The sequence below is a fragment of the Schistocerca americana genome, chromosome 1 (genome assembly GCF_021461395.2).
Source record: "Schistocerca americana isolate TAMUIC-IGC-003095 chromosome 1, iqSchAmer2.1, whole genome shotgun sequence".
Lineage (NCBI taxonomy): Eukaryota > Metazoa > Arthropoda > Insecta > Orthoptera > Acrididae > Schistocerca > Schistocerca americana.
In genome coordinates this window covers 1,250,842,177-1,250,865,268 of record NC_060119.1, presented here as the reverse complement: position 1 = coordinate 1,250,865,268, position 23,092 = coordinate 1,250,842,177, and the positions used below count along the sequence as shown (strand labels likewise).

The 23,092-nt window shown below is 42.5% G+C and overlaps 1 protein-coding gene across 1 annotated transcript in view; it reads left to right on the top strand.

Moving 5' to 3' along the window:
* The first annotated feature begins 265 nt into the window (after nt 1-265).
* Nucleotides 266-23,092, top strand: part of LOC124598630 (probable inactive protein kinase DDB_G0270444) — a 55,939-nt gene continuing 33,112 nt past the window's right edge. Inside the window, exons 1-2 of the mRNA XM_047136015.1 lie at nt 266-271; nt 15,807-16,814. Coding sequence (XP_046991971.1) covers nt 266-271; nt 15,807-16,814 — 1,014 coding nt within the window. The remainder of the gene's footprint in view (nt 272-15,806; nt 16,815-23,092) is intronic.

Genomic DNA, 23,092 nt, shown 5'->3' with positions numbered 1-23,092 from the left:
ACTACACCTGGTCTAGGTTGCGATTTCATGTGACAGTATGGCCGCTCTCGTGGTTAGGCCTACTCCTTCATTTTATTTGATCTGTTGTGCTGCCATTCATGGAGACCATTCTATGGGGTGTTTTTCAACAGGATAACGCTCGCCCACAGAGCGCTGTGGCAATCCAACATGCACTATAGAGTACTGACATATTCCTTTGGCGCGCTCGATCACCGCATCTGTCTACACGCGAGCACGTAGGGGACATTGTACTACCCCATCGCCTATGCCTGTAGGTAATTAACCAGTATCAGTATCTAGAGGCCCAATGAACACTGCAAACTATCATTTGTTACTCAAGGATTTTTACTAACGCTAAATTGTGACCCTACACATTTCAAAAGGGGAGTGGAATAGACACACTGCAATTTAATTTTGTGACCAGGTGAGATATGTATACAGGGTGTTACAAAAAGGTACGGCCAAACTTTCAGGAAACATTCCTCACACACAAGTAAAGAAAAGATGTTACGTGGACATGTGTCCAGAAACGCTTAATTTCCATGTTAGAGTTCATTTTAGTTTCGTCAGTATGTACTGTACTTCCTCGCTTCACCGCCAGTTGGCCCAATTGAAGGAAGGTAATGTTGACTTCGGTGCTTGTGTTGAGATGCGACTCATTGCTCTACAGTACTAGCATCAATCACATCAGTACGTAGCATCAACAGGTTAGTGTTCATCACGAACGTGGTTTTGCAATCAGTGCAATGTTTACAAATGCGGAGTTGGCAGATGCCCTTTTGATGTATGGATTAGCACGGGGCGATAACCGTGGCGCGGTACGTTTGTATCGAGACATTTCCAGAACGAAGGCGTCCCGACAGGAAGACGTTCGAAGCAATTGATCGGCGTCTTAGGAAGCACGGAAAATTCCAACCTATGACTCGCGACTGGGGAAGACCTAGAACGACGAGGACACCTGCAATGGACGAGGCAATTCTTCGTGCAGTTGACGATAACCCTAACGTCAGCGTCAGAGAAGTTGCTGCTGTACTAGGTAACGTTGACCACGTCACTGTATGGAGAGTGCTACGGGAGAGCCAGTTGTTTCCTTACCATGTACAGAGTGTGCAGGCACTATCAGCAGCTGATTGGCCTCCATGGGTACACTTCTGCGAATGGTTCATCCAACAATGTGTCAATCCTCACTTCAGTGCAAATGTTCCCTTTACGGATGAGGCTTCATTCCAACGTGATCAAATTGTAAATTTCCACAATCAACGTGTGTGAGCTAACGAGAATCCGCACGCAGTTGTGCAATCACGTCATCAAGACAGATTTTCTGTGAACGTTTGGGCAGGCATTGTTGGTGATGTCTTGATTGGGTCCCATGTTCTTCCACCTACGCTCAATGGAGCACATTATCATGATTTCATACGGGATACTCTACCTGTGCTGCTAGAACGTGTGCATTTACAAGTACGACACAACATATGGTTCATGCACGATGGAGATCCTGCACATTTCAGTCGAAGTGTTCGTACGCTTCTCAACAACAGATTCGGACCAATTCCATGGCCTCCTCGCTCTCCTGACCTCAACCCTCTTGACTTTCATTTATGGCGGTATTTGAAAGCTCTTGTCTACGCAACCCCGGTACCAAATGTAGGGACTCTTCGTGCTCGTATTGTGGACGGCTGTGATACAATACGCCATTCTCCAAGGCTGCATCAGCGCATCAGGGATTCCATGCGGCGGAGGGTGGATGCATGTATCCTCTCTAACGGAGGACATTTTGAACTTTTCCTGTAACAAAGTGTTTGAAGTCACGCTGGTACGTTCTGTTGCTGTGTGTTTCCATTCCATGATTAATGTGATTTGAAGAGAAGTAATAAAATGACCTCTAACATGGAAAGTAAGCGTTTCCGGACACATGTCCACATAACATATTTTCTTTCTTTGTGTTTGAGGAATGTTTCCTGAAAGTTTCGCCGTACCTTTTTGTAACACCCTGTATAATGAAAGTCAAAGCTACCATACGTTCTATTGTTTATTACAAATCCTCACACAAAACGAGTGGAGTAGTTACTCTCAAGTATAATAAGAACATGTTTAATAACATCCTATTTACCGAAAAATTATCACGAGGACATGAAATATAAGTAACTAAGGTTGACGGAGATTCAAGAGCCGGCCGCTGTAGCCGAGCTGTTCTAGGCGTTTCAGTCTGGAGCCGCGCGACCGCTACGGTCGCAGGTTCGAATCCTGCCTCGGACATGGATGTGTGTGATGTCGTTAGGTTAGTTATGTTTAAGTAGTTCTAAGTTCTAGGGGACTGGTGACCTCAGATGTTAAGTCCCATACTGTTCAGAGCCATTTGAACCATTCTGAGATTCAAGACAAGGAACCGACAGGTACGTTACTACATTCTTAGTACCGTCATCCGTTTCCACTATCTGACGACAGTGATTGCCACAATTTGAGTTCGTAAAATTATGCATGCCGTGAAGGGCGTCTTGCTTTTACTCATTACCACTCTAAATTTTACTGAGTACATTGTGACCTATACACGCCGAAACAGATCTTGCCATTTTTTTAATAGTGTGGTGTTGTCCGGCAGTGCTTGCTGTCGGCAGTTGCTGTGTTTGACGGTGCCTGTGAATCTCAAAAAGCTATCTAACGTAAACTTTACATCACGCTATAGTTCCTGCTGCAAAGTGAAATGACTACTTCTCACACCGAATTATAAGTTCTCTAGAATGTTGTATTTGTCAACCTACGTTTCTGGATTTCTTTTTTCATGACAATTCAGACACGTGATACAATTAAAACGGCTGCAGTATTGTACAAATACCTTATCTTTTCACACCGTAACACGTTATTGAACTTGGACAGTTCACGTCCATAAACATTTCATTCTTTACATATAATATTTGTTTGTGTAATCTTAGTAGAATGCTATGTTAGAAATTAATGTACATAATTATATTTCTCTTTTCGGTTGTAAATCAATTTTCTCGCTAATGCAAAAACACATTTTACTGTGCCCATACACATTATACAGCACGTGTTTGTTGACTTCTTGGCCACTCCATCGTCTTTGTAACTATTGTGTTCAACATCTACATGGATACTCTGCAAATCACATTTAAGTACCTGGCAGAGGGTTCATCGAACCACCTTCACAATTCTCTATTATTTCAATCTCGTATAGCGCGCGGAAAGAATGAACTCCTATATCTTACCGTACGAGCTCTGATTTCCCTTATTTTGTCGTGGTGATCGTTCCGCCCTGTGTAGGTCGGTGTCAACAAAATATTTTCGTATTCGGAGGAGAAAGTTGGTGATTGGAATTTTGTGAGAAGATTCCGTCGCAACGAAAAACGCCTTTCTTTTAATGATTTCCAGCCCACATCCTGTATCATTTCTGAGACACTCTCTCCCATATTTCGCGATAATACAAAACGTGCTGCCTTTCTTTGAACTTTTTCGATGTATTTCGTCAGTCCTACCTGGTAAAGATCCCACACCAAGCAACAGTATTCTAAAAGAGGACGGACAAGCGTAGTGTAGACAGTCTCCTTAGTAGATCTGTTACATTTTCTAAGTGTCCTGCCAATAAAACGCAGCCTTTGGTTAGCCTTTCCCACAACATTTACTATGTGTTCTTTCCGATTTAAATTGTTCGTAATTGTAATACCTAGGTATTTAGTTGAATTTACGGCTTTTAGATTAGACTGATTTATCGTGTAACCGAAGTTTAACGAGTTCCTTTTAGTACTCATGTGGATGACCTCACACTTTTCGTTATTTAGGGTCAACTGCCAATTTTCGCACCATTCAGATATTTTTTCCAAATCGTTTTACAGTTTGTTTTGACCTTCTGATGATTTTATTAGTCGATAAATGACAGTGTCATCTGCAAACAACCGAAGACGGCTGCTCAGATTGTCTCCCAAATCGTTTATATAGATAAGGAACAGCAAAGGGCCTATAACGCTACATTGGGGAACACCTGAAATCACTTCCGTTTTACTCGATGACTTTCCGTCAATTACTACGAACTGTGACCTCTCTGAGAGGAAATCGCAAATCCAATCAAATAACGGAGACGATATTCCATAAGAATCCAATATTCCTACGAGCCGCTTGTGTGGTACAGTTGTGTTTCACAGGAACGATGTTTTCTAAACCCATGTTGACTATGTGTTAATAGACAGTTTCCTTCGAGGTAATTCATAATGTTCGAACACAGTATATGTTCTAAAATCCTGCTGCATATCGACGTTAACGATATGGGCCTGTAATTTAGTGGATTACTCCTACTAGCTTTCTTGAATATTGGTGTGACCTGTGCAACTTTCCAGTCTTTTGGTACGGATCTTTCTTCGAGCGAACGGTTGTATATGATTGTTAAGTATGGAGCTAATGCAACAACATGCTCCGAAGGGAACCTAATTGGTATACAGTCTGGACCAGAAGACTTGCTTTTATTAAGTGATTTGAGTTGCTTCACTACTCCGAGGATATTTACTTCTACATTACTCATGTTGGCAGCCGCGCGGGATTAGCCGAGCGGTCTCGGGTGCTGCAGTCGTGGACTGTGCGGCTGGTCCCAGCGGAGGTTCGAGTCCTGCATCGGGCATGGGTGCGTGTGTTTGTCCTTAGGATAATTTAGGTTAAGTAGTGTGTAAGCTTAGGGACTGATGACCTTAGCAGTTAAGTCCCATAAGATATCACATGCATTTTTTTCATGCTGGCAGCTGTTCTCGATTCGAATTCTGGAATATTTCCTTCGTCTTCTTTTGTGAAGGCATTTCGGAAGGCTGTGTTTAGTAAATCTGCTTTGGCAGCACTGTGTTCGATAGTATCTCTATTGTTATCGCACAGAGAAGGCATCGATTGTTTCTTGCCGCTAACATACTTCAGATACGACCAGAATCTCTTGGGATTTTCTGCCAGGTTTCGAGACAAAGTTTCGTTGTGGAAACTGTTATAAGCATCTCGCATTGAAGTCCGCGCTAAATTTCGGACTTCTGTAAAAGATCGACGACCTTTGGGATTTTGCGTCTGTTTAAATTTGGCATGTTTGTTTCATTGTTTCTAAGACAGTGTTCTAACCCGTTTTGTGTACCAAGGAGGATCAACTCCGTCGTTCGTTAATTTATTTGGTATAAATCTCTTAATTGCTGCCGATATTATTTCTTTGAATTTAAGCCGGTTCTGGTCAACACTTACATTATTAATTTGGAATGAGTGGAGATTGTCTCTCAGGAAAACGTCAAGTGAATTTTTATGTCCTTTTTTGAATAGGTATATTTTTCGCTTATTTTTCAAGGATTTGGGGTTTACAATATTCAGTCTCGCTACGACAACCCTGTGTTCATTAATCCCTATATGGGTTTTGATGCTGGTTATTAACTCAGGATTATTTGTTGCTAAGAGGTCAAGTGTGTTTTCACGTGGGCTCGTGAACTAACTGCTCGAAATAATTTTCAGAGAATGCGTTTAGCACAATTTCGGATGATATTTTATGCGTACCTCCGGAATTAAACATGTATTTTCGCCAACATATCGAGGGTAAATTAAAGTCACCATCAACTATTATCGTATGAGTCGGGTACGTGTTTGAAATCAAAATCAAGTTTTCTTTGAACCTTTCAGCAACTGCATCATCTGAACTGGGAGGTCGGTAAAAGGATCCAATTATTCTTTTATTCCGGTTGCCAACAATGACCTCTCCCCATACTAACTCACAGAAAGTATCTACTTCAATTTCGCGACAAGTCAAACTACTTCTAACAGCAACAAACATGCCACCGCCAACCGTGTTTAGCCTATCATTTCGGAACACCGTTAGGTTCTTGGTAAAAATTTCAGCTGAGCTTATATCCGGCTTTAGCGAGGTTTCAGTGCTTATAACGATTTGAGCATCAGTGCTTTCTATTAGCGCTAGGAGCTCTGGTACTTTCCCAACACAGCCACGACAATTTACAAGTGTTATGCCGATGGTTCCTGTATCTACGTTCTTCCTGTGTTCAGCCTGCACCCTTTGTGACTGAAGCCCATCTTGTGTTTTCCTGAGACCCTCTAACCTAAAAAACCGCCCAGTTCACGCCACACAGCCCCTGCTATCCGTGTAACCGCCTCCTGCGTATAGTGGGCACCTTGTAACGCTGCTCTAATGCACACGATACTTTTTAAAGCCTGTAGTATAGTAAGTTGACGGGCTTCACCTTATAAGAAAGGATTTTAGTATATATGTTGACCGCGTGTACCTGAATGGAGGCAAAATCAGACTTACACCCACTCAGTAACAACAATGATACGTCAAGCAAGTCTGAAGTGCTACTACACGTTAGGACGGACAAGAAACAACACAGCAGATGCTACCAATTGTTAATAATACGGTCGCCAACCTAATTAGGCATTAACTGAGTTTCTTCCCTGTACAAGTGGATGTACGTTCAAGCATAACCACACGTAGTAACACTGCATTATATGGTAAATTTTAGAACCAGAAAATCTACTGAACTAATAATTTCACTTTCTGTACTAATATGGACACGCCATAAATACACAACACACTATAATGTTTACTACAAACTTCGTATTGTCTATTGATCTGATTGAAATCGGGCATAGGTTACCCTAGAAATAGCACTTTCGAAATACACATACAATGTCAATTTCAAAAAGGGTAAAACACTGATAAATTTAGGTTTTATATTGACTTTAACTTTGCTGGTCAAATCAGTTCAGTACACTTCAGAATTCAAATGAATAGAAAAGAAAGAAAGGAGGGGGGGGGGGGGGGGGAAGACCCTGAAACTGTTATGATCACTGTATTGAAAATATTGATTATTGGAAGAATTAAGCATTCAAGATTTCCAATATATGAGTTACTACTCTTTTTGTCTTATTTCTTGCTCATTTAACTACCATTAATTTTATCTCAAATTAATTAAATTTCATTGCTTAACCAATTTCAACATTATCTTGCAACTTTGTCAGACCTATGTTATTTACCTATGTATTCATTAACAACAAAGTTCTTTAAACATCATTCTAACATAGATAGGTCTGCAGGTAATTATTATTAACATAAACTTTAAATCTTCATCTCGAGACACTCGGATTGCACAATATGTGGAAAGGACCCTGTCTCGGTTAGTTGTGAGGATAATTAAATGATAGGACAGTTCTGGTAAAATTTAAGTTGTTATTGAACAGTATGTAACAAAGGTAACACTGGTCCACACGAATACAGTACTAAAAGTTTCAACCTGTTCGTATCGATGCGGCGGTCGGCAGGCGGCGAGATGGCGAGGCACAAAGCACACATGCAATCACAGCAATGGCTCTTGAAATATTGGCACTTTACTTCTTCATAGCGTCGCAATACTTTTCCTTTTAGTGCCTATGGAATATTGCCATGCTGTATAGGCGTCGGAAACGGCTCATCCGAGGCTCAACGAAATCACGTTTTCCAGGAGAGCCTCCTCGATCCAGAACGTGTTTCTCAGACCGATGCCCAACTCCGACGACTACTCTTAGCCCGTTATGCCGCACAGCGCCCATGTGCATTTTCCCGCGCTCACCTGCCATCCACCTTTTACCGCTCCCCTACAGACAGGGTATTCACCACAGGTTTTGCATCCTACATACACTAATACATTGCCTACGTATGGACCAGGCGCACAATTACAACTTTAACATCTTACAACAGTTTCAACATTATTTACACTTCACTTCTATTATAACATTGCTTGAAATTTGACATAAATATTAATATTTACATCTAAAATTGTTTACCGTTTCTTCAGCGTAATGGCATGAAACAAAAAAGAAATGAAATCAGAACATCGATTATACTAATTTATCGAAATTCAGAAGAAAAAATTTATTATAGCGTTGTTGTTGTTACAACCTGACCTATTCAGCGGAACCCGAAACCCAACCACCCTTTGGCGCAAGTCGAGGAATCTGCAGTCTACACGGTCGGAGAACTGTCTGAGCCTCTGATTCAGACCCTCCACTCGGCTCTGTGCCAGGGGTCCGCAATCGATCCTGTCGACTATACTGCAGCTGGTCAGCTCTGCTTTCATCTTGCAAGTAAGACTGGCAACCTTTACCACTTCAGTTAGCCGCTCGAAACCAGAGAGAATCTCTTCTGATCCAAAGTGACACACATTATTGGTACCAACGTGAGCAACCACCTAATGTTGGCTGCACCCTGTGCTCTTCATGGCATCTGGGAGGACCCTTTCCACATCTGGAATGACTCCACCCGGTATGCACACGGAGTGCATATTGGTTTTCTTTCCCTCCTTGTCAGCCAAGTCCCTAAGGGGCCCCATAACGCCCCTAACGTTGGAGCTCCCAACTACCAATAGTCCCACCCTCTGCAATTGCTCGGATCTTGCAGGCTGAGCGATTTCCTCTGAAACAGGACAGGCTACAGCACCCGGCTCAGCGACAGTGTCAGCCACAGACAACACCTGGAACCTGTTTGTCAGACAAACCGGGGAGGCCTTACGTGCGGCCGCCTGGGAAGTCTTCCGCCGCCTGCTTCGCCCCGGGGCGACCTCCCTCTCGACCACAGGTGAGCAGTAACTGGGCGAGCAGTAACTGGGTTGGCCACCGGTGAGGACCGGTCGGAGGACCCTGACGTGCTGGACGTCCGTTGGAACCCCACGGCCGGCCCACAGCAGTGGTGCCCGTCCACTGCAGCCTCAAGCTGTGTAACCGAAGCCATCACAGCCTGGAGCTGAGAGCGAAGTGTCACCAACTAGGCTCGCATCCGCACACAACAATCGCAGTACCTGTCCCTACCAAAGACCATGGAAAACTAAACTGTGCAGATAAACGGACTATCGGCGCGTTCTGCGCAACTCTAATGTAGAGCCTGACGAAAACGCACGAACTCTGTCTAGTAATACGCAGATATTCAAGAACCTAACTACCGAAGCACTCAGGTGAAACTAAATAATTTGCCCCTGATAAGGAACTTGTAATATGTCACAAAATCGGTTTACTTTTTGATGCAAACGAGAACGCGAGAACTGTGGCTATTAGATTTTAAATTTACACGCAGAACTCAAGAAACTAAACTATTAAAGCACACAGATGATATAATAAAATTCGCTCCTGGTTAGGAACTCGTAAATGTCACAAAAGCGATTTACTTATCTGTTGCTGCGACGGTCGCGGTCGGCTACTGCTGCCTGCCTGACTAGCGCCAACAAGCCTTCTTACTCATATGAAGAAAACACGCAAACCACGTTTTGTAAATGTAGGGTGTGTGTTGTGATATTCGCTATTTTTGACTTCATTAAAACAGCAAATACGAGTAGTTAATACTTTCAGCCAGAAGGCAAATACTTGTTTATAAATAATGATTAATGTACAATAAGGCGTCGCATAGCGACGGTGGAATTTTCTAAATAATGTAATTCGTCGTCTTTGGGCGGCAATATGAACAGAAAAATGCGGATAGATATGCGATCCTTCACTATTTTGTTCGCTGCAGAACAAATGAAGTCTTGAGCGCTAAAGACTTGTACTGTTTTTTTTCTTAAGTAAGACGGACGCAGATTTGTGGCGGTCTGATCTAATTTTTTTACTAAATAAAGAAAAACGTGTTCCGTCTAGGTTTGAGTGAAGTGTAAGAAGAACTGTTATAACTTATCGTGACGACCCACGGGTGACTCAAAAGGACAATGGCTATATATAAGAGCGCTCAATGGACACGATACGGACATAAAAATCTACCGTCATTGTAGTACTAAGCATAACGTACGATATATGTTTTAGGTATAATAAATATTTGTTCTGGGAATACTGAATCATTTAGCAGTGCTCATTCCTATCATCTCCTCAGTATTATTTTCATTTTAATTATGCATTTTGCTAAGATTACAGACACCAAGATCAGCAGTCCAATGTGCGTGTCACATTGATAAAAAGAAAACTGTTTTATCGTCTTCTTGCATCAGCTCTAATATTCAATTTCCCTTTTGTGTGATGTTACAGTTGTTTTTGCGCCCTTAAGAACTTTCTGGTCTCTTAGGAAATTGTTTTGTCATAACAATAACTTCACCACCGAGTATGATCGTATCTACGATCATGAAGTAATTAGAAAGACGATAACGCAATTTCTTAATCAATAGCACGCTAGTTGTGACTGCCTCAAGCCACGCGAAACTGCAGGTAAAAACTATTCACATCTCATAATGCAATATTTTATGACAATGGTCAATCCATGATTCTTACGCCAATTGTGATTGATAAAACAGTAAGCGAAATCTCAATTTCCAACTTTCCATTGAATAACAATGTCACCATGTCTCTTCAGACAGGTGTCTTCTGTTTCAAAAGTTTTATCATTGCCGATTCAGGGTTGCTCCACATCGGGAGTGATTGGTCTATTGAAACAGAGAGTTAGTTTACAGACACAGCCTCAACTGCAGATAGAATTTGTTTTGGTTTCTTACTTCTTGCGTACTGGAAATTTCCTTGTGTGAACTGTTAATGTTAAGTATTGTGTTGAACAGCGCACTGACTATATGGTAACGGCTACTACATGTAAACTTTAATTATTAAATGTTAAGCGTGGAAAAATTGTTTATAGTGATGGTCATTGAACTGATATTTCTTCACCAAGCTGTAGCAGGAAATTGAGGTTGCACCAAGAATTTCAATTTAACTTTAAGTTAGTATACACAACAACAAAAAAGTGCTTGCGAGGTGATTGCCCGGAGCTATATAAATATGTAAAGAAGAGAAAAGGAGGAGGGTGCGTAAATAAGCACTTCTCTCAAGGTACAAGACGATTTACAGATTTATTTTTAGTAATGTAAGTACTTGAAGTTCTGTTGTAAAAGACCGAATTACCTGCTTAAAAAAAATATATGTTCAAAACGTCCAGACAGTGAACAGGAGTGGAGGAAATATCTTAGCTTAAAGTTCAGTTAAAGCGTACTGTTAAATGAGAAAACAAGTGGTAACCCACATGTATTCACGTAAGGAGACAATAAGCTGTAGTAAACTAACAAGGGAACCTCCCCATCGCACCCCCCTCAGATTTAGTTATAAGTTGGCACAGTGGATAGGCCTTGATAAACTGAACACAGATCAATCGAGAAAACAGGAAGAAGTTGTGTGGAACTGTGAAAAAATAAGCAAAATATACAAACTGAGTAGTTCGTGGGAAGATAGGCAACATCAAGGACACTGGGAACGCAGGAGCGCCGTGTTTTCGTCGTAACGTGAGCAGCTGCGTGAACGAAAGGTCCTTGGTTCAAATCCTCCATCGAGTGAAAAGTTTAATTTTTTATTTTCAGTTTATATGACAAACTCTTATGTTTTCATCACTTTTTTGGGAGTGATTATCACATCTACAAGAAAACCTAAATCGGGCAAGGTAGAAGAATCTTTTTACCCATTCGCCAAGTGTACAAGTTAGGTGGGTCGACAACATATTCCTGTCATGTGACGCACATGCCGTCACCAGTGTCGTATAGAATATATCAGATGTGTTTTCCTGTGGAGGAATCGGTTGACCTATGACCTTGCGATCAAATGTTTTCGGTTCCCATTGGAGAGGCACGTCCTTTCGTCTACTAATCGCACGGTTTTGCGTTGCGGTCGCAAAACACAGACACTAAACTTATTACAGTGAACAGAGACGTCAATGAACGAACGGACAGATAATAACTGTTCAAAAATAAAGAAAGTAAAATTCTCACTCGAGGGAAGACTTGAACCAAGGACCTCCCGTTCTGCAGCTGCTCACGCTACCACGGGACCACAGCGCTCGTGAGCTCACACTGTCCATGATGTTGCCTATGTCGCCCATGGACTACTCAGTTTGTATATTTTGCTTATTTTTTCACAGTTCCACACAACTTCTTCCTGTTTTCTCAATTGATCTGTGTTCAGTTTATCAAGGCCTATCCACTGTGCCAACTTATAACTAAATCTTAGGGGGGTGCGATGGGGAGCTTCCCTTGTAAGTTAGGTGAAATACAGTACAAATAGAGGCAAACCATGAAGCATCAATAATGTAGCGTACGTACTCCACGAGGCCATTAATTGGGTTGAAAGTAAACTATTTCCCTGTGATCTGAGCCCAATCTAAAGAGTATATGAGAAATGTTAGCTGACGAATTGATTTCAGTAGAATCAAGGTACTAAATAACCACACAGCAAGCCCCCTGTATCATAAATAAGTCCAAGTAAAGATCTTCAGAAGATTTGTAGTGTAATCTAGCGAACATTCAATACCCTAATTGAAGGCTAATCTAAAGAACAAGCAATGCAGTGATATTTGAACTTAATACTGACTATAACCAGAGTAAGACGTAGAAGTAGCAAAGCATGCTGTAATGAAAGAGGTTGAAATTTAATATGTGCCTATGTTTATTACGATAATTTTATTTACATGCAGATTTTATTGCAAAAATGTCTCCTAAGACACTCCTCTTATGAAATCCATTTTCCTTGTGCCCGTTCCTTTTGATCCTGGTTCATTAACCCAGACCAAGGGTCGACTTGTAAAAGGCACGTGTGCTTCGAGGCAAAGCAGTGCTTATGAGAAATGAGACACGTAGCGCGATGAACTTCGGATAGCTTTGGTAATGTTTGTTATGGACAGGTTGCGTCAATCCAGTGAAATGTGGGTAATTCCATTCATGCGAAAAATAGTAGACACGCGTTACCCTACTTTTTTTAACAGAGAACGATTGCTGAGTACATGAAGCGAAGAGGGAGACCTATTGTTATCCAGTTTGCCCTCAAATATAAAAAAAAATTGGCAAGCACAAAGGAAAGCACAAAAGAAAAGATTCAGCGTTAAATGCGTACTCATTAAGTAGTAGGTATGCTACGTGGCAGTAGAAAATGATCTTGGGTGCACTAAAGAATAAATGCAACGAGTGTTGCGGAATCTGTATTTTCATAATGAGGAGATGAGCCCTTAAAGAAAGTTTGAAAGAATATTTTTAGATTCATTAGTAAAATTAAACCTTGAGATATAAGCAGTTGTTCACTGGACTTAGCAAAAGGAGTGACCATTAACTGTAAATATTAGCTCGTAAGTGATCTTTTGTAAATAGTAGAATGTAAGTCTTTCTGTACCAATGGAGGAAACCTGCACAATTGATTGTTTTGTAAATGAACGCTATTGACGAAGGAACTGAGCACGAATGCTGTGTGAAGATGCACAATAAAGTGCGACGTGCATAATAAAAATAACTGTTCAGTGTGTATTAGTGGTAGTGCTGTACTGCAAGTGTAAAAACAAGTCAAGGCTACGATAACAGGTGCAACGCAAAGTTCAGTGTTGTTCTAAGTGCAGCGACAGCTTAAACATTCGTCGTCACTTACCTGTGAGCCTCATGGGAGGCAGTTCATGGAAAACGCGCGCGAGGTGTTTGTATCGAGGCACGCGCGTGATACGAAGTTCACAAAAAAAAGAGCGATCGACGACCGGCAGCTGTGTTATTAAACTGCTAACCGCCATGACTTCAATCGTACATACTGGAGGAAAGACATTTGCACACTTGTGTGATGACATTTTCATACGTAAATTAAGCAATTTTCTTGAGTTGAAGTTAAGATGAGTGATAAGTAGATTGTTAGATTACTCAGACCTTAAAGGCATTAATACCGGCACTCCTGAACACTGCTAAAATGAATTATAATCCTGTCTCTTGATGGACAAAGAAAATGAATGTGCACTATAGGAAGACCCTGAACTCCAGACCAGTCCCCATCCTTAACAAATGTATCCAGTAGGTTGTAAGTTATACTAATAATTTTCCACTTCTTCTGTTTCATATTTTAAATAAAAACCCGGGAAGCCACCTGAATTCCTGGCACCACAATGGAAAGGACAGATATACTGCATGATGAACGCCGTAGACAGCTAACACGAAAAGTGAAAGCATCACCAAGTGTAGTGCTACGCTATTAAACTGTAATTGAACCACAATGAGTCAACAGATGCTCGAACATTGTCCACTCTAGTTTAGTAGAAATAAGCACTCACTGTACTCATGTATTAGTTGTTAAGCTCAAGAGAAAGTAATTTCTGAATTCTATCCCCTGAAGTGTGAAATGAACGTTCACTTATTGTTATAAGCAAATATGGACCAAACTTAAATATGCACATAAATGTTAATCTTGGTATTGTGGAATGAAGTGACTCATGAACAAAGAGTGAAAAACTTTATTTTGAAAAATGATATTTATCTGATATATGTTTATAAATGTAATTTCAATTTATGTACTTCGTACGCCAGTAACATTACGTAAATGTCACACCAAAAATCACGAATATCTCATGAGGACATGAGGATCGAGGTAATCCTTCGGCATTCCCTCTCTCCTCATGGGAGGCAATGTGATATTCGCTATTTTTGACTTCATTAAAACAGCAAATACGAGTAGTTAATACTTTCAGCCAGAAGGCAAATACTTGTTTATAAATAATGATTAATGTATAATAAGGTGTCGTATAGCGACGGTGGAATTTTCTAAATAATGTAAGTCGTCGTCTTTGAGCGGCAATATAAACAGAAAAATACGGATAGATATGCGATCCTTCACTATTTTGTTCGCTGGAGAACAAATGAAGCCTTGAGCGCTAAAGACTTGTACTGTTTTTTTCTTAAGTAAGACGGACGCAGATTTGTGGCGGTCTGATCTAATTTTTTTACTAAATAAATAAAAACGTGTTCCGTCTAAGTTTGAGTGAAGTGTAAGAACTGTTATAACTTTTGTGACGACGCACGGGTGACTCAAAGGACAATGGCTATATAAAAGAGCGCTCAATGGACATGATACGGACATAAAAATCTACCGTCATTGTAGTACTAAGCATAAGGTACGATATATGTTTTAGGTATAATAAACTGAATCATTTAGCAGTGCTCATTCCTATTATCTCCTCAGTATTATTTTCATTTTAATTATGCATTTTGCTAAGATTACAGACACCAAGATCAGCAGTCCAATGTGCGTGTTACATTGACAAAAAGAAAACTGTTTTATCGTCTTCTTGCATCAGCTCTAATATTCAATTTCCCTTTTGTGTGATGTTACAGTTGTTTTTGCGCCCTTAAGAACTTTCTGGTCCCTTAGGAAATTGTTTTGTCATAACAATAACTTCACCACCGAGTATGATCGTATCTACGATCATGAAGTAATTAGAAAGACGATAACGCAATTTCTTAATCAATAGCACGCTAGTTGTGACTGCCTCAAGCCACGCGAAACTGCAAGTAAAAACTATTCACATCTCATAATGCAATATTTTATGACAATGGTCAATCCATGATTCTTACGCCAATTGTGATTGATAGAACAGTAAGCGAAATCTCAATTTCCAACTTTCCACTGAATAACAACATCACTTTTATTTTGTAACATCACAGTGTGTGTGCTGCCATAGAAATAGAATGGTGTGATTAAAAGCAGTTCCAGAGAATTAAACAGCACTCACATAGAGCATGTGCAAAAACATGTTAACTGCAAAATGTACAATAGAAATACTTGGTGAATCCGTTGCACAGAACTGTATACCAAGTAAGATTTCGCTGCATTTCGTGTTTTATTGACTTTAAAATCCTTTCATTAATGTTCCTGTGAAGGTAAAAAGGAAGAGCTTTCATAAATTTTCTGAACCGTAAAAGAAGAACTGTTTTGTTTAACTTTCAGGCAACCCCTTGCGTGACAGATCGCCAGAGGCCAGTGACGTTTACAGCATTCGACGCCGTGTGCACTGTCAGACATGCAACCGCAGTGTTGGCTGTGAAAGGCAGCAGGAGGAGGAACTGGAGGTAGCCTCCAATGGGGAGGAGGAACTGGAGGTAGCCTCCAATGGGGAGGAGGAACTGGAGGTAGCCTCCAATGGTGAGGAGGAACTGGAGGTAGCCTCCAATGGGGAGGAGGAACTGGAGGTAGCCTCCAATGGGGAGGAGGAACTGGAGGTAGCCTCCAATGGTGAGGAGAAACTGGAGGTAGCCTCCAGTGGGGAGGAGGAACTGGAGGTAGCCTCCAATGGGGAGGAGGAACTGGAGGTAGCCTCCAATGGGGAGGAGGAACTGGAGGTAGCCTCCAATGGGGAGGAGGAACTGGAGGTAGCCTCCAATGGGGAGGAGAAACTGGAGGTAGCCTCCAATGGGGAGGTGAAACTGGAGGTAGCCGCCAGTGGGGAGGAGGAACTGGAGGTAGCCTCCAATGGTGAGGAGAAACTGGAGGTAGCCTCCAATGGGGAGGAGAAACTGGAGGTAGCCTCCAGTGGGGAGGAGGAACTGGAGGTAGCCTCCAATGGTGAGGAGGAACTGGAGGTAGCCTCCAATGGGGAGGAGGAACTGGAGGTAGCCTCCAATGGGGAGGAGGAACTGGAGGTAGCCTCCAATGGGGAGGAGGAACTGGAGGTAGCCTCCAATGGGGAGGAGGAACTGGAGGTAGCCTCCAATGGGGAGGAGGAACTGGAGGTAGCCTCCAATGGTGAGGAGAAACTGGAGGTAGCCTCCAGTGGGGAGGAGGAACTGGAGGTAGCCTCCAATGGTGAGGAGGAACTGGAGGCAGCCTCCAATGGGGAGGAGGAACTGGAGGTAGCCTCCAATGGGGAGGAGGAACTGGAGGTAGCCTCCAATGGTGAGGAGGAACTGGAGGTAGCCTCCAATGGTGAGGAGGAACTGGAGGTAGCCTCCAATGGGGAGGAGGAACTGGAGGTAGCCTCCAATGGGGAGGAGGAACTGGAGGTAGCCTCCAATGAGGAGGAGGAACTGGAGGTAGCCTCCAATGGTGAGGAGGAACTGGAGGTAGCCTCCAATGGTGAGCGGAGGATGAGGCTACGCAGCGTGCTTCACTTGCTTACTCGACGAGAAACTCACAACAGTGCTGCAGTGCAAGTGGTGTTGATACAAAGCAGAGCAATGGCAGCGGTAAACAATGCAAACATTGCATTGTATCTTCAACAATAGTTACCGAAGATGGCATTTCCTCAAAAAGGAGCACAATGAATTTCGCAGAGTGAGAGAGAAGTGAAACATGAAACGTTAGCGTTTCTGCAAGATGAGTCAGTGGAATGTGTGGTGTCGTATACGCTCGACTGTGTAGACAACGTACTTGAGTTAGCACAAAGATTCAGGAACATGCTTAACAAGTAAAAGTAATACTGAAACAGTTTTCGAGCCATGTAGTTCATCATCCTTTTCAGGCAGGGAGCCACAAATCCCGTCTCCAGTGAAATGTGGTAGAGTGGAGCCGTTGTCCAAAGAGTTGGTACTAGACATAATTACGTACACGGAAAATCATCCGCAGCATAGTAAAAAACAAATGGGACCAGATTTCGAATAAACAAGCGGCAATATGACCGTGTAGTGCATGAGAACAACTATGGATATTCAAAGGAGGGCAAGGTGCACTTGTTAACAAAAACTAGCGTTTGCCTGCTTCAAGAATGTTCGATACAATTTAAAGAATGTCCATAATAGTTACCTACTACGTTTTGAATATCAAACTGCGAGCGACATAGATTAAAGTTATTTCAAGGGAAGCAGTGGAATTTTGCATAACTTCAAACAGTGCTATAGAAAGGGTAGATCTAATATAACGAAATTTTATATAAAGCGTTAATATGGCGGTGCACAGCAAACTGCGAAATCGGCCCGAAAATTTGTACATGAGATAAACAAACTTATCCCATCATTTAACAAGGAATTTGTTTTCAACTTCGACCACTCGGGATTTGAAGAGGAAATGCGTATGAAAGAAACCCTGGAAATCAGAGGTACCAAGAGAATTGTATCAAGAGCAACTTACATCAATGCCTTAATTCATTCGTATACAATTATACTGACTGTTAATCTGCATGGTAAATTTGCTGGAACGTTGTTTATTGTGTTGCGAGAAGTTGTAGGTACTCTGCCCCTACGATTCTCTCTCGTGTGTGTGATCTTGCAAGGGCGGTAGAGAATATTTACCTCACAGAAAGCAAGTTGGGAAAATGGGCGTAAGAGAACTACATCTATGGTTAATGCACCTGTTTTGGCCAATAGCTAGTGAAAATAATTTGCTTTTGCTTGATTCCTGGTCTGTGTATGAAAATCGTACTCCTGGATTTTTTTTTTTTTTTTCGTGTCTATACAACATGTTATCGCAGTATCTGTAACTACCTTTAAGGGATGATCTGTTTCACGATAATCTCCTCAACTGGTTGTTTTGTATTCCGTTGTGTGCCATCACATTCCATCAGTTCACATCACCCCGTTACACCAGTATGATTGTATATGTATTCTTCAAGTATGGGTACCAATCTGAACATCCTGCACGGTTTGTAACTCCCAAGGAGTTTGCTTTCGATTTTGTTTGTGTGAACCTTTGCGATCACTGTGGCGCGCCATTTTTCATTCGGTGTTCATGGTGCGAGTTAATGGTTCGTTTTCAACATTTCTTGAGTGCGAACGATGTCCATTTTCTGTAGTGTAATACATACATCTCGTAGAAGGTTGATTTCTGCACCTCCCGGACATTCATTTTCTGTCATTGTTCTGCTACGCATTGTGAGTTATAAGCAGAAAATATTTATCCTGTCCTATTTAATAACGCAACACAAAAGAAAAGTCACTAAAGAATCAACTTGCGACCTCACACTGAAGGGCTTTCTTTTTACTACACGCAACCAGTACCGAGCACCAAACCAGGTCCCCAGCAGGGAAAAAAGAAAATCTGTAAGTCATCTGAAGATGTATTTGTAATAAACCCGAAACGGTTAATGGCTAGACTCAAGCTTTTTAAATGGGGCTTGTGGCTGTTTGTTGGTTAAAGTATAGACCTTATGCAGGATGGTAATCACTGAACTACATGAAATGGAACGTAAATTATTTACATACTACGGCATAGACACACTTTATTCAACATGGAAACGTCACTACAGATATTCAGATTTACGTTATGACGTGTTCAATACGCCTGCCATCATTTTCGATGATGTGGCGCAGACGAATAGCGAAATTCTGCATGACCCGCTGAGGTGTCGGACCATCGATGCTGTCGATGACCTCCCCAATGGCTGATTTTAGCTCAGCAATGATTTTGGGGTTACTGCTGTACACCCTGTCTTTAAAATTGACCCACAAAAAGGAGTCGCTTGTGTTCAGATCCGGCGGCCTATCGAGGCCCATGCCAGTGGCCTATGGGTACCCGAGAACCAAAATGCGGTCTAAGAATTTTTAGCATATTGCAGCCCCGTCAGCAACTGCGGTAGACTAATATTTTGAAGAATCAGCCTCAGTTGCACAAATTTTCTGGTCTTTACCAGGTTTCGGCTAAATTAATCTAGCCTTCTTCAGTAGCATAAAATTACTATAACATGCCTGAGTAAGACACAGTCAACATTGAAATTAGAACGTATAGTACTGTGGTACCATGTGGAATGAAAACTGCTTAACTGAAGTCCAGCCCCGGCATCTCTTCATCACGCGGTCGGTTGGCAGCGGCAACTACGTTGGCAACATAGTAATTTTATGCTTCTGAAGAAGGCCAGATTAATTTAGCCGAAACCTGGTAAAGACCAGAAAATTTGTCCAACTGGGGCCGATTCTTCAAAATATTTCAAAATGCGGTCCCCAAAGTGCTCCTTCAGGTCATCAAACACTCTCCTGCTTCGATGTGGTCGAGCTCCGTCTTGCAAGAACCACGGCTTTTCGAAATCTGGATCACTTTGTATATTGGGGATGAAATCATCTTCCAAAACGTTGACGTACCGCTCGGTAGTCACCGTACCATCAAGGAATATCGCACCGATTATTCCGTGACTGGACAGTGCACATTTACCCGTTGAGGGTGAAGAGACGTCTCGACCGCGACCTCAGTCTCCCAAGAGCGTCAATTTTGCTTATTGACAAAGCCATGGACATGAAAGTGGGCGCATCACCACCCGCAGCCAACCGTGCAGTTTGAACGTCCTGACGCAAACTGTTCAGAAGTTATGACGATTTTACAAGGCGTGTTTTTGAAGTAAGTACCGTTTTGAAATTAAAAAAGACGTGCTAATATATCTCAATAATTTCATTTTGACATGAAAGCCTGTACCTTAATCTACGGACTGACGCTATCACAGTCTGATTCTTCCTTTTTTACTGTGTGTACTGAGAGATTAAGATTCCTCCAATAATCGTGAGTCCCACCGACTGTGAAGTACGGGCTGTTATCAGATTTCTTAGTATTAAAGGCCTAAAAGCGATCGATATTCATCGTCAGATCTGCGCAGTTTACGGAGAAAACGTTATGAGTGATGGAATGTTAAGAAAGTGGATGAGAGCATTTAAAGATGGCCGCACAAATGTGCATGATGAACAACGGAGTGGGCGTCCTTCGGCCGTTAATGAAAGTTTGGTGCAGGAAGTGGACAATAAGGTGAGAGAAAACAGACGCTTTACGATTTCCTCCTTGCGGGATGACTTTCGTAATGTTTCTCGTAGTGTTTTGTATGGCATTGTGATCGAGCACTTGAATTATCGAAAATTGTACGCACGTTGGGTACCGAAAATGTTGACACATGTGCACAAACACAAACGTTCAGACAGTGTATTGACTTTCCTTCAGCGGTACCAAAACGACGGTGATGATTTCTTAAGCCAAATTGTTACGGGCGATGAAACACGGGTGGCCTACGCCACACCAGAATCAAAGCAACAGTCCATGGAAGTTGAGCAAGGGCATCGTTTTGCTGCAAGACAATGCCCTTCCGCGCGTGGCGAATCAGACAGAAGATCTCATCACATCTTTTCGATGGGAAACTCTAGATCATCCTCCGTACAGCCCCGAGCTTGCGCCCAGTGACTACCATCTGTTCCTTCACTTGAAGATACACCTGGGCGGTCAGCGTCTTCAAGACGATGACGATGTCAAAACAGAGGTGATGCAGTGGTTAACAAGTCAGGCGCCAGACTTCTATGAGGAGGGTATTGAAAAACTGGTACAACGTTATGACAAGTGCCTCAATATTGACGAAAATTATGTAGAAAAGTAGATTAAGGTACAGGCTTCCACGTAAATATAAAATTATTGACATATCTTAGCACGTCTTTTTTTTTAATTTCAAAACGGTACTTACTTAAAAAATAGCTTCATATGTCGTATACTTCAATATCTGTGGCCCTATAGCTAGTGTGTGAAGTTTGTCTATGAGATAGGGGTGCACGTACAGAGAGAGGCGTCCAGTAACTGAATGGCTCGGACATGACACGCCCCCTACCTGCAGCGCCGGGTCGCGCCACGCGGAGCTGTGGCAGTAGTAGAGGACGAGCAGCAGCAGTGCCGAGGCAGCTAGCAGCGGCCCGACCAGTCGCGGGCGGAGCTGTGAGCCCGCGGGGTGCATGCCGCCGACTGCCTGCCCTCTGCGCGCCGCCGTGGGCAGCGCAGGCGGCGCCACGGGGAAAAAAATAAGGAAAACTCTGCGTCTCCGTAATCTCAACAGCGTCAGATGACACACACCGGCGAGATAGCCACAACGCAACACCCCCCTTCCCCTCCCCTTCCCTCCTCCCCCCCCCCGCCCCCCCCCCCCCCCCCGCCACACCACACACACACACACACACACCAGACTGCCATTTACGTGCAGGGTTACACCTGGTGCTGCACTCGAGCGCGAGTCGAACGGATCGACCAGACCGCGTCACAGCTCGAGAAATCTCGGCTACCGCTCGAGCTTTCGATCGCCACGCGATTTAACAACTTGTTGGTACTATCTCGAGCAGCATTGTTTCCGATCGTACACAGATCACAGTTTGACAGGAAGCGAATTAAAACACGATTTAAGAACTTGTTGGTACTACCTGCAGGAGCATTGTTTTCGATCATACACAGATCACAGTTCTGCAGGAAGGGAATTAAAACGTTTCCCTTCCTAACCAAAAAAAGATGTCAAAATTCTCGACAAAGGGACCTACACTCAGTCGCAAAAGTATTCGGACAGCACGTAACGGCGCATAATTTTGCAGTTTGTCGCATGAACAAATACAGAAATTGCACCTTGTAATGTATTTGAGGACTCTGGGTACGATGTCGGAACGTGAAACACGCGTCAAATACGAAGAACTGTTGTCGGACATGTGTCTGTTACGTAATATTTCCTGAAAACGGCATGGGAAGGTGCAACAAAAGTATTCGGACAAAGTCGGACAACGTGAGAGAATAGTTCATTCCGAGATGCACACAGGGTGAAGCGACTGCAGTGTGTCCGACATTTCCACGAGACGACAGCGATGATCAGTAAACACGTATCGCGAGCCTGTGCAGGTCGACGATGGGACGCAGAGGGAAGTGTTCTACGTTCGAGCAAAGCTAACTTGTCGTTCATCATCACGCGAAGGGGAAAACCTACAGGGAAATTGTCGCAGTAGTGAACATGAAGAAAAGTACAGTACACGACATTATTAAACGGTTCGAGAAAGAAGACCGATTGGAATTCCGTTGCAGTACAGGACGGCCACGGACATTTTCACAGACAGATGAACGTGTGATTGTGCGAAAGGTACAACACAATCCGAAGGCGACTGCTCGCTAGCGGCAACTTACTGCTACTGCTACACACTTCGTACTGCAGTCAACACTGCTCTCTGGTCTCAGATTCTCTTATAGCTTACATATCGCAGGCAGCACATACCTCTTACATAACCCTCCACTGGGGGGGGACAAAACTTTGGCAGCGATGGTGAGTCAATTGGACTTGCCATGAGCAACAAATGTTTCTAAAATCTACTTAATAAACTAAGTTGACAGTCACAGAGCATATACATATATATATAAGTACAGAACATAAAATGAAAGAGAGTGCACATGCACTGAGTACAGAACATATCAAGAAATCACAAAATATATACGCAATTTTTCTTAATTAAGCAAGTTTACAGTCACAGAGTATATACATATATATAAGTGCATAACATGAAATGAAATATAGTGCACATGCACTGAGTACAGAACATATCAAGCAATGACAAAATGTATACGCAATGAGTACAAATCATATTAACAAATGACATAAAGGGCATAAACACTGTAGTACAGAACATATCAAGCAATGACAAAATGT